The sequence below is a fragment of the Mus caroli genome, chromosome 16, assembly GCF_900094665.2.
Source record: "Mus caroli chromosome 16, CAROLI_EIJ_v1.1, whole genome shotgun sequence".
Classification (NCBI taxonomy): domain Eukaryota; kingdom Metazoa; phylum Chordata; class Mammalia; order Rodentia; family Muridae; genus Mus; species Mus caroli.
In genome coordinates, this window is record NC_034585.1 from 53,976,481 (window position 1) to 53,989,502 (window position 13,022).

Sequence of the window (13,022 nt, forward strand, 5' to 3'; positions counted from 1 at the left end):
GGTACGAACTAGACTAGCAGGAGGCACGCAGGAACAGAATGTTTATCCACACTACCATCACCTAGTCTTTCTCAAAGCAACACTTGCAACTCAAGAATTCAATCCAGCATTCTATAAAAGCTGAAAATGAGAAAACTACATTTCAAGATGTTTGTACAATGTTTAGAAAATGTATAACATCTAAGTATTCAATGACAGATGGTTAGATCATCAACAGGTCAAAGGTAAAGTCCCCCATGACTATAATCCCAGCAATGGGCAAGCTGAAGCAAAACATAAAAACTCAAGACCAACCTGGGCTAGACAGTGAGATCCTTTCTCAGGACAATGCCAAAACCAATACAAAATGTCACAGGATTTGTACTACAAAACGATGATATGTATTACTGTTAAATGCAAGAGGAAATGAGACGTCTGACATATTTGTTAGGGGTATTTTTGTCATGAAACAAATGGATACCTCTCAAAATAATAGCAGGGAATGTACGTATGATTTGGAGGAAGCTATGTTTATCTGTACTTTCAAGCTTTCATAAACTGTTGTCAAGAATCATTCATTTAATATTTGTAAGAATTGTGGGAATTCTAACAAGTCTCCTAGGTTATTTGACAGTCCATCGTTGGTTTTCAAGTATAGACTATGACTGACAATTTTTTAATTCTTTTCTTCCTCTTCTGTTTATTCATCCTGAATTTTGTCCTTAAACATTCTGTCATGTTATCTGGATATTTATTAAGCACACCAATACATACAATCCAATAATGTAAACGGATGGTGTTTTTTTCTCTCTGTGTCAACATTTGGGCTGACCTCAATAAATAATCTTGAAAACATCATGCTCTGAATTGGTTCTCTATGAATATTGCCAGCATCTACAGGAGCTATTCCAAGCTTGAATCACACAGCACAGACAATGCTTCACAGTGGTGTACAATGCCTGCACATTAAATTATACCACAACAGTCTAATCTTGGTGGAAAAGGTAAACAACAAGACAAACGAGCTATTCACTTAGAGATCCTCAGTGCTCTCCGACCAAGTCATTCCAGAGGAAATTTAACATCAATAAAGCAACATGATTTGAACAATACCTATAATGCTCCTCTCTGCAATCACATAAAGAATCGGGCACTCACTCTAAGCTATAGAAGCTGTCACCTGTATGAATTACAGCCTTGGTTACGAGTCAGGCGTCTATTTATTTCCCTTTATGACATAATTTATAACACTGAATCCAGCTGAGTGTGGTAGTGGGTACTTATAATCCTAGCACTCGGGAGACCAAAGCAGGAAGATTTCAAGTTTCAGGCCAGTAGTCTGGGCTACAAAGTAAAATCCCATCTTAAAATAAAAATAATAAAATAAACGTAATAAAGATTAATTACTCACTATTGTAAAGCACAGGATTTTGACAGCTCTTCCATGAGAGTAAGCATCTTCAGAGGTATAAGGTCTCCAGCCAAGATAAAGCTATGAACTATTAACAGTTTACTAACAGACTGAATGAATGCCTTCTACCAACAAAATCACCGCTCTGAGCCTCTGGGATAAAGCAGAGAATGAGGGAAACCTAAGCTCTGCTTCCATGGAGATTACAATCCCAGTGCCAGGAGACAGTGATTTAATGAGGCAAGCAGCAGCCAGCGCTGAATGACCTGCCAACAATGAGAAGTCACCCAAGCACTCCTCTAGGCTAACCAGGAGCAGCTTCTCAGGGAGGTGATGATTCTGCAAACCGTGCGTACATTTCCTGCTCGGTATCCACGAGTTTCATGAAAACTACCCCTAATAAACGTGGAAGACCTTTCATTTCTTCTCTTGTGTTTAACAGAGGTCTGAACTGAGTTCCTGTGTTAACAGCTAGTTACTACATCAGAAGGACAGCAAGGAACTACAAGAGCCTGAGACAAAAGGAATGGAGTCTGTCTGTTGAGCACCAGAGCGAGTGAGGACCAGCGCTGCTGAGCCAGGGTAAGCCGGTGGGGACTCGTGGACTTGGAAAGCAATCAGCCATGGTAATGAGATGATTTGCTATGTGTGGAGAAAGCTGTAAAGATTTCACCACGTTTATGATCTGAATTCTCTGGTAGCTGAGGGGCAAATATTGATGCCGAGGCCTCTATTTTGAGCTTGCTACAGTGGCTCATACAAGTTAGAACAACATATATGTCAACAGAGCAAAATGCAAATACAGACTCAGGAAACCCTGTGGAGGGAGACACAACAGGAAATAAAAGAAACAAAGAAGCATAGCCATATCCTTCCAAGCCTGTGTGAGACTGACACATGGAAGTTAGAGAAAGGCAGGTTTACAACAATATTCCTATTAACCGCTGAATACTTTAGAAGCCATCCAGATGTTTGAATTCCAAAATAAATCACATATTGGGATTACATCTCAATTACTGACAAAAAGATAAAGTGTACTAAGGTTAAAACTGCTTATTTAGTTCTGAACAAAATCAGACTGAGAGTCAACTGACACAGTTTGATAATAATGTGCACACATCGTGTACCTTTTAAAATCAATAATGGGTTTGCTTAGAGATGGGATTCTTCTCTTTGGTCACAATAGTTATCAGGAAAAATGCAAGCGCAAGAGTACAGACTGACTTCAGATCATCCGATGGTGAAGGAGAGCTACCTCACTCAACAGAAGCCCAAGCTAATCTCTGAGACCTCAGTGCTTCTGTTTCCTCCTGTATACAACAGGGATAAAGATAACTACTTCTCTGTGCACTTACAAAGATGAATAATCTAGCGCTCATAAAGCAACAAAAATAATGCATGACAGCAATAGGTAGGCTGAGGCAGGAGAATTAAGAGTTTCAGAATTTAGATCATACTAAGAGCTCAACAAATGAAAACTGGCATTACTGTCATATCCACTGTCTCCTGGTATTTCTGAACACTCCGGTTCTCTTGTTACATGTATGGTGAGAGGGGGCACCTAGGGCTCAGAAGAAGCTACTGAGTCATTTGAGAAACACTCCTCAAACGACGGGGAGACTGGGAGTTACAGATGACCTGACTTTTAGCTTCCTACTTCTGTCATCCCTAGTCTAGTCTCAACCCTGGGATCCAGACTGCCACTTGCCACTGGATTGCCACTCTACTCTTCTGCTCCCCTTAAGTCACAAAACCCATGCTGTAACTGTTTGCTATCATGTGATGGTTCGGAGATCAAAATAAATGGAAATATGACATTGACCCTACCATCAAAAACTAGAGACAGGTGGGCCTTGGGTCCTTGGAGGGTGACTTGAGACAGTAACAAGAGAAGTAGTTATTGCATGGTTAAGTCTTATGGGGCATGAAATGTTCAAGGCCACTGGGGTGGGGGTGGGGGTGGGGTTACTTAATGCTACTTGACTTGAAAGTAAAATGCCTACTGCACACAGAATGGGTACACATAGTACACCATAATAAAAACTGTTTGAGCCGAGCAGTGGTGGTCCACACCTTTAATCTCGGCATTTGGGAGGCAGAGGCAGGCGGATTTCTGAGTTCGAGGCCAGCCTGGTCTACAGAGTGAGTTCCAGGACAGCCAGGGCTACACAGAGAAACCCTGTCTCAAAAAAAAAAAAAAAAAAGGAAAGAAAGAAAGAAAAACCAAGGGAGGAGGAGGAGGAAAAGAAAAAACTGAACTGTTTTACCTTAATCCTAGTTTTGTTTCTGAAACTAGCTAAGTGAACATGTATGTAAATGAACATCACATTCCTTTATCTGTAAAGCAGTAGAGTTAAGCCCCTTGCTGGCTCGAACTACATACGATAAAGCACACGCTACTTTAATATTTTGTACATATACTACACGCCAAAAATTGTGTTACCTGCATTACATCTTCACAATTTTTTGGGAGAGAATTACTTCTTTCACACGTGAGGAAAAAGGAGAATGTATCGGAGTATCAGAGTCTGTGATTTGAATTCCCAATCTGAACCTAGTTCAGGGATTACTGGTAACCACTACGACAAACTGTACAGAAACGGTCTATCTAGTCTCAAGAAAAAAGTAAAAAGTTTAGAAAATCAGAGCGCAGGAAGGAGCCCTCTCAGACTGGCAGGCGGCGACGGGGTCCCTCTCGTTCCACCTGTGACTCGGTGTTGTCCCTCCCCAGTTCCCCCGCCGCCCGATGCTCCCACGGCTCCGGGCTCCACCTCCGGGCAGACCGCCGCGACTGCCACACGCGGGCAAGGCAGCTGAGGCGAGGACCAGGGCAGGAGGAACGAGGGAGGCGGGCGAGCGCTTACCTGGGCTGCTGGCGGCTGCCGGCTGGTTCTCCCACCACTCGTCTCCCAGATCGTCTGCCATCCCCGTGAGACCCGGACGCGAACTGACAACCAGATGAAAGCAAGGCGGCCGCTCGCGCTCCTGGGCTCGGCTTCACTGGCGGCGTTAGCAACGCTACACGCGGAAAAACCAAGGAACTCCGTCGCCCGCGCCCCTGGAGATGACGTCACAGACGCCACCCCCCTCCAGCTGCGGCAGCCAGGGGTGTCGCCGTTTCCACACAGGCTCAGGCGGTCAAGATCGGCCTAGAAACTCCAAATAAATGCTCTGTCGAGCCTAGAAATACAAAGAAAGAGTTACCATAGGTTTGGGTTATTTTTTTTTAATCTTTAAGTATTTTATTTTGGTTTATGGCCGAAAAGCTGATGTCGAAAGTGCAAGAACGGATGCTATGACGATTTTGCTCTGTTGGATTTCAAAGAGCTTGCACCGCGGGAGGAGACCAGAGCACGTGGATGTGTTTTCACTTGGTTGTCAGGGTTCTGGCGTTCCAGCGCCTGTGCAGTTTGTCCTTAGAAACGCACCTGAGAGTTGCTGGCGATGAATGTCGGAACTTGGTTGTACATGTGAACGTTGCTGCTCTTTTTCTACAACTTAAGAGGGACGAATATCCTGAAGACCTGAAACATACCACTTCTCTATTTAAAATACTTAATCAGGTGTTGATATTCTCTTTAGAGGACTTGGGTTGTGATCTGTCCCATTCAGTACCATGGCCCTTGGAACACGAATAGAACTTGGGGCCTGGCGTGTTGGCGCACGCCTTTAATCCCAGCACTCTGGGAAGCAGAGGCAAGCCGATTTCTTGAGTTGAAGGCCAGCCTGGTCTACAGGGGAGTTCCAGGACACCCAAGGTTCTGCAGAGACATCCTGTGAAGGAGGAGGAGAATTGTTTTATTCAACAGTACATTTGTTTCTGTCAGCTCCATCAGCCATCTGCCTGACAGCAGGTATTAAGAGGTCAGGAAGGCCACAGGCCGAATGCAGCGATTGAGTTGTTTGTACTGATGCTCATAAGCTACTTTTATAGTAGAACGCTTTGGACGACATAAACTAACCAGAAAGAAAGAGTGGCTTTAATATGGTGCATCTATGCATTCATACTTCATGTATTTGCTAATTCACCCTTTATAGAAAAAAAATACAAACTCTATTGCGTAAACAATATAAATTGTATCTTCCTTTTAACTGTTTTGTTACCAGTAAATAGATATATGGGTTTATAAGTTAGCCTACCCTAACCCCACCTCCAACTCCAACACCCATATCTGGTACTGTAGAATCCAAAATAAGTTCAAGACCACCTAGCCCCTTCCCCTCTGAAGGGACTTTCAGAAACATAGCAGTCAAAATGACTGAGTCTGCAGCTGCCAAAACAAAATGAGCTGTTCTTAGAAAAATAACCACAACAAGATAGCAGTTTCCAAAGAAATCCCCCTACCCTGCCCCACACTGAATTCTGAGAAAGACCACAAACCGCCCTGACCTTTCTAGAAGTCCCTGTGACATTAATAGCTGTGACGTTAATAGCTGACCCATAAGATCAAAATGTAGTGCTGCTTTGCTGATAATAACCCACCATAAGGGCAGGCAAAGTGAGTCACTAGGCCAAAGGGTTACCTAGTCACCCTATACAAGCCAACTAATGCCTGAAAGGGTTACTTGCTACACCAATGAGAATAAGCCAGATAGCCCTGTTGCCTAAATCTGCCCCTTACAAGGCATAAAAAGTGTGTTTTTTGTTTGTTCTGGGTCTCTCCTCTTGCCTGGGTGCTGAGGAGGGTCCCCAACATGTTGGAATAATAAAAAACCTCTTGTGGTTTTCAGCAATGGAGGTCTCTGTGGTTTTTGAGTGAGGGTCTTTTCTTTGAGTACCTGATCACCTCATGAACACAGGGAAGCTAAGGCTGAAACAACTACTGGAGCTTTGCCTGAGCCCCTTTTCCTGTATAGCATATGAATAAGTACTGTTAGAGTTTGGGTATGAGTGGTTCATTTCTCAGGAGTTTGAACTGGACAACCTTTATAGAAGACAAGGCACTTAAACTTTAGCTTGTCAATGTATATCAGTTGGCAGTATGAGTGTAATTTTAAAAAATCGGTTCCTTAGTGAAAAAGTTTTAAGTAAGCTTTTAACCTTACTGGGCTTGGGGGGTAAATAAATTAGATGTAAATAAATTAGATGACCCCTGAGAGCTCTCCCAGTTCTGTTCCTAAATCTAAAGTGCCATACAAAGAAGTCTGAACAGTACTATTATAGTTGAAGGGTATGATAGTATGATTGTTTAGGGTAAGTTGTGTTGACGTTACTGTTCAGAACAGAACCGATTTGAGCATGGGTAAGATAGTGATTCTCTGTCTTTGGAACCAGCAGAGCCTCTTGTCCTGTTGCCTCAGGTAGGAATACCCTTCTCTTACTTGTGTACTTGCCTCTGTACAAATGCCAAGAATTCCTGTGGATGCCACGATGTGAAGAGATGGTACTACTGCTGTGAAGATAAAAGCGTTGTGACTGTTAGAGGTTAGCATACTGTGCTGGTTAGTTTTATTATAAACTTGACTCAAGTTATAGTCCTCTGATAGGAGGAAACCTTGATTGAGGAAATGCCTCCTCCATAAAATTCGGCTGTAGACAAGCCTTTAGACCATCCTCTTAATTAGTGATTGATGGGGGATGGTCCAGCCCATTGTGGGTGGTTCCAGCCCTGGGCTGGTAGTCCTAGGTTCTATAAGAAAACAAGCTGAAGCCGGGCGTGGTGGCGCACGCCTTTAATCCCAGCATTCAGGAGGCAGAGACAGGTGGATTTCTGAGTTCGAGGCCAGCCTGGTCTACAGAGTGAGTTCCAGGACAACTAGGGCTATACAGAGAAACCCTGTTTTGAAAAACCAAAAAGAAAAAGAAAGGAAAGAAAGAAAGAAAAGAAAACAAGCTGAGCATACCATGACAAGCAAGCCTTACGCAGCACCCCTCCATGGCTTCTGCATCAGCTCCTGCCTCCCGGTTCCTGCCCTGCATGAGTTCTGTGCTGACTTCCTTTAGTGATGAACAATCCTATGGAAGGAGAAGACAAAGCCTATCTTCCTCAAGTTGATCTTGTCATAGTATTTCATCACACCAACTGAGGGGGACTCTGTAGGTGTCCAGGCAGAGAAGCAAACCCATCCGAGATTGAAAATTCGGTTCAGACCGATTTCATCAACCTGGATCAGACTTCAGGGAGCCTAGTGCATGGTGGTTCATTGTCAGCAGATTTAAAACACAGGACAATTTGAGAAAAAGATCTCAGGCAACATTAACTCTCATTCTAGGTTTCCAGGCAACAATCATTCCCATCCCAGGTGCACAATAAAGCTTAAGGTGTGGCTACTTAGAACTCCTTTACAAGGTGCATGTGACTGTGAGGGTGAATCTAATGTGGACTGCCTGGGTGCTACCATGTTACTGCCTTGATAGGAATGGACTGAACCTCTGAACTTGTAAGGCAGCCTCAACTAAATATTGTCCTTATAAGAGTTTGTCTTGGTTATGGTGTCTGTTCACAGCAGTAGAGTCCTAACTAAGACAATGCCCTAAAAGAGAGACACAGCTATCCTCTAAGTTCTAGCCTTAATTTGGGGGGTAGTGAATTAGATGCACTGGTAGGAGAGGCAAGAGAGAGATGATTCCCATGTCTTTTCTCGTCCTTTTGGCTAATATCAAGCGCAGTATTTGTTCTTACCAGTTTAATACAATGGTATGACTAAAATGAAGCTAAGTCATGACACACTGTGCTCAGCACTGGCATGAAACAGAGGGAGAAACATCTTAAGTGTTATGTCACAGGGTTTTATTGGAAGTAGCACAAATAGACTCATAGGGAATGGTTCTATTAGGAGTGTTCAGGTCAGAGTATGTGTGGCCTTGGAGAAAATATGTCACTGGGCATTGGCTTTGAGGTTTCAAATGCTCAAGCCAGGCCCAGTGTCACTCTCTTCCCGCTGCCTGTCGATCCAGATATATAACTCTCAGTTACTGCTCCAGCACCATGTTTGCCTGTATACCACCATGCTTCCCATCATGACAATAACGAACTAAACCTCTGAACCTGTAAGCCAGCCCCAATTAAATGCCTTCCTTTATAAGAGTTGCTATGGTTATGACATCTCTTCAAAGCAATTAAATCCAAAGTAAGACATGCCTCCATATGCCTGCTTGCTTCACCCCATTGCTGGGCCTCTTCCACTTCTGAAAACCATGTTTCCTGCTCAGTATCTACTTTTTTGAGCACTGGTGGATATTTACAGCCTCAGGCCCTTCACACTTGGAAGTAGTGAAGACCCACTCCCAATACTAGCCCTGGGATTGTGTACCATCACCTTTGATCTAGCTTTATCTCATGTTCAATACAAAGGATATAAATCTGTGGTGTGTGTGTGTGTGTGTGTGTGTGTGTGTGTGTGTGTGTGTGTGTGTTGTAGGCAGTATATGAGTCTGTGGTATATGCACACGAATGTGCAGGTGTGCACCCATATTTGGACATGTGGAGGCCAGAGGAGAACATCTGCCATCTTTCTCCTCACTTTCCACACAAATGGTCAGAACAGAGTCTCTAACTGAAGCAGAGGCACCCATCCATGCACTCTCTTTACCATGCAGCATGACTTACTTGAAATGCTTTCCATCAACTAGTGATGTCTATGCTCCTCTTCCTTGCACGAGGATAGAACATTATCACTCAACCAATAGAACACAATGGAGCTGGTGTGTGAGTTTTGAGGCTTAGAGCTCTGAAATTCTAAGCATTTTAATCTTGTTCCCCTGGGATGTTCACTTGGATCTCAGGTGTTATGCTGCTGCAAAGCCACAGAAGCCTGCAGAGCGAACCCCATGTAAAGAACATGGAGGTATTTTGTCCCACTATTTGTCTTAGGTCTTCGTTGGCAGTCAACATTCACAAGACCTATAAAATAAAGATAACTCAAAAAAACATAAAATTTAAGAGATGGAGCATAGGAGCAAAAACCAACTAACCAAACAAACCAAATCAAAAACAAACAAACAAACAAACAAACTTTGCCTAAAGCCTGTTTACTGAACAGCTATTATTTTTCTGGCCGCCAGGGGGAGGTGTTTGGCCAAGCAGGATCACAGGAGTTGTAAGCAGGGCTTTACATTAAATCTTGCTCTCTTTCTCTCTGCTGTGAACATCATTGGTGAATAGAATCTCTGTTCACATACAAATGCTTGAAGACTTCAGGCAAATTAGAAGCTTCTTCTGTGTAACTGAGTGAAGAAGAAGAAGAAGGAGGAGGAGGAGGAGGAGGAGGAGGAGGAGGAGGAGGAGGAGAAAAAAATGGGATATATTCTATTTTTATGACAGAAAGACCTTAAGAATGCCAGAAGCACATAGAGAAGAGTGGCCATGTTACTGGGGGAGTGTAAGTTGCATTTTGTGATTTCTTAGTTTGGTTAGATACACACATACACACACACACACACACANAGAGAGAGAGAGAGAGAGAGAGAGAGAGAGAGAGAGAGAGAATATCAAGGACTGTTTCATTAGAGTTTGAGAAAAACCCAACAGAACATGCAATCTGTAAATCTTGGAAGGGCAAAGGTACCAACTTCTGAATTGGTCAAGCAGCCCTGGAAAAGAGGAATGGCCTTCAGACCAAACAGAAAGCTCAGAGTGTCAAAGCAAGCATGCTTAGGATTTTTGGATTGTGCCCAAAAATGATACAAAAAGGGAGAAAAGAAGAAGTTATGTTTTTTGAGTTAAGACTCAGAAAAGTGAGGATTATGACTGAAGCTCAGAAGCAGCTGCCCCAAGGGAGATGTTAAACACATTGTCCAATTAGGAGAAAAACTGTTCCTTCCACATGAAGTGGAAACTTCTAGTTCTTTGGAAAGTTAGTTATATCAAACGATGTTTTGCTGGGGCACACAGGTGAAAGGATATCTTGCTAAAGCAAGCACGTGAAAGACTGTGTTCCTGAAGCAGACATAGGTGAAAGGATGTTTGGATATAGCAAACAAACAAAAGGACACTTGATGAAGAAGTTTAAATATGACTCCACAGACAGTGGGAGATGAGCACTGAGCCTTGGTTTGGTTTGCTCTGCTTCCCTGCTCTTCACGAATGACACACATGTAATGGATTGCCTTACATAGCAGTGTTGTTGAGATCAACTCCTGACAACACTGCCATTGAGAGAAACTCACCATGAATTGTTCTCAAAGTTCCTGCAGCAGCTTGCTACTTCTGCAGCCTGGCCTCAGGCTGGTTGGCAAGCCTGGCAGTCTCTTTAAGACTGAACTACAGCTGTCTGGTGTCTGCTTGCTGAAAGGTCTAGACTATAGCTTCTGGTTCTTGCCTGGTTTCTGCCTGCCTAGAGGACTGGTTTACAGCTGCTAAGTCATATTTGGTGTTTTCTATGGGACTGAACTGCTATCAAAGATCACCCCCAAACAACTATTGCTGAACAGGTCCACTTCCCCCGTATCTTAATAACTTTTCTCTTCCACTACCTCTGCTGGATGGTGTGCTAGAGGACAGGTTGAACTCTTATTAAAAGTAGGTTGCAAAAAAATGTATGCCTTCATCCATATGCTTACGATGTCTTCAGATGGATCAACTTTCTTGAGAAAGGGTGTTCTGGCCAATTGATTGACAGGGTCAGTTGGATTAACTTTTTAAGGGAGTGACAAGAGCCATAAAGATCAAATCTGAGGGACAGATTTGGATATTATGTCTACACCAAGGACAAGAAATAAAGTAGGGGCTCAGATTTCATTCTTTTAACTAGGAAAAAGTAGCTTTCCCTCAACGAAGCCCTGATACCTTCAGTATTTGTTACAAATGGGAGATGGGGTTCCAAGCTGATTGTGAGGAAGTGGTTCATCCTTGTGGTGGTTTGAACCCTATAAGAACTGTAAGCTGGAGAGAAACTGACTAGGCATGGAACTATGATCCAGGGCTGGATATACTTTTAGCAAACAGAGCCAGAGCCACAATAAAGCCTTGGTTTTCTAAAAAATATTATTTATTTATTTATTTATTTATTTATTTATTTTTATTTATATGAGTACACTGTAGCTGTCTTCAGACACACACTAGAAGAGTGAGTGCACCAGATCCCATAATAGATGGTCGTGAGTCACCAGGTGGTTGCTGGGAATTGAACTCAGGACCTCTCGAAGAGCACTCAGTGCTCTTAACTGCTGAGCCATCTCTCCAGCCCCCAAGCCTTGGTTTTGACAAACCAGAACTTCAAGCTGAGTTTCTCCAGGAGCACCCCTGATTGGCTCAGCTAATGCATAAAGACCACTGAAGCAGTTTCTTCTTTGCAGCTGATGTTCAGCTAGTGATAGCTCATTGTCTCTAGCACACCCCACCAATTAATCATAGAAAATCTGAAGCTTAGAAAGGGGGTTATTCCCAAGTCCTGGGAAACAGAGGAGCTCAGATTTGAGATTTGCTCTCTGTCCCACTGACCCCAGACCCCTCCAATGTTTTCTTCTTAGTCTCTTATTGGGGGAGAGGACAATAACATCATCCATCATCGTCTTGGGGAAAGAAGGGCATGTGATTGGCAGCATCCTGTAAGGCAGAGACTTACAGGAGCTCCATTGGCTTTCACGATGGTTTCTCTCACCCCAGGAATGAAGAGCAGACCTGAAAACTGCTGTCAGTGGCTCACTCGACAGCTGAGAAGCAATCTGGTTGTGCCCAATACAGAATCAAATTTAGTCTCGATTTTAAGAAGACACATGAAACATACCTCCGTATGGGACCTGTAAACTTTAGTCAGAAGCACTTTTGATTCTAATAAAATTTTCTTTGAGCAAATCTCAAAGAAATCTGTTCTTCAAATAAGATACCAAAGGAAAGAAGAATCTCTGGAAAAGTTCTATATGTCTCAAAGCAAAATTTTGACAAGATATACTTCTTTTCTAGTACTAGAGAAGCTGCTGAATTGCTTGGTAAAATGGGGCAATGTGGCCATTTTAATTTAAATTTCATTACACTTACTCTAGGAAATAACAATACTTTTTTCTAAAAATAATGATGATGATGCATTAATAGCCTTTTGAGATAATAAAACTTGTAGGAGAAAAAATGTACTTTGACATATGAATTAATTTTGACAATAGAAGAGAATAACATGAATTCCTTCCAATTCTGCTAGAAGAGGTGTTAGGGCATCGTAATCATTCATGATGTGGAATGAGCATGAATATTTGCATTTTAAGAGTCATAGTCCCTTTGAGAAAAGACTTCCAAATGTTGTGAATATGAATGGTTTGATTTTACTGCCTTTGTGTATTTGAATTCGCTGTAATTCCCCGCTGATTGTAATACTGCTTACGGTTGCTGGATCTTTGATGGAAGAATTAAAGTTTAAAGCATTTTTATCATTTACACTTCTGAATGGTGCTAAGAATTTCAAGTCAGCCTTTTCTCTACTCTTTGTCAAAAGAAGCCAGTAGGTCTCCTACCAGCCTCATGATTCTACCTTTCATCTTCCCACCAAAGGCACCTGTGAAGTAGAGGCAGCACATAATGTTACTATGCTCTAGACCAGCAGTTCTTAATCTTCCCAACACTTCAACCCTTTATGCTGTTCCTCATGCTGTGCTACTTTGTAACATATTTTGCTACACGTATGAATCCCAATGTAAATATCTTGTATGCAGGATACGCATACCACCAAAGGGGTCACAACCCTTAGGTTGAAACAATTG

The 13,022-nt window shown here is 42.7% G+C and overlaps 1 protein-coding gene across 1 annotated transcript in view; it reads right to left on the reverse strand.

Moving 5' to 3' along the window:
* Cmss1 (cms1 ribosomal small subunit homolog) overlaps positions 1-4,463 on the reverse strand; it is a 298,038-nt gene extending 293,575 nt beyond the window's left edge. The window contains exon 1 of the mRNA XM_021185162.2: positions 4,255-4,463. Coding sequence (XP_021040821.1) covers positions 4,255-4,315 — 61 coding nt within the window. The 5' untranslated portion in view covers positions 4,316-4,463. The remainder of the gene's footprint in view (positions 1-4,254) is intronic.
* Positions 4,464-13,022: the final 8,559 nt, after the last annotated feature.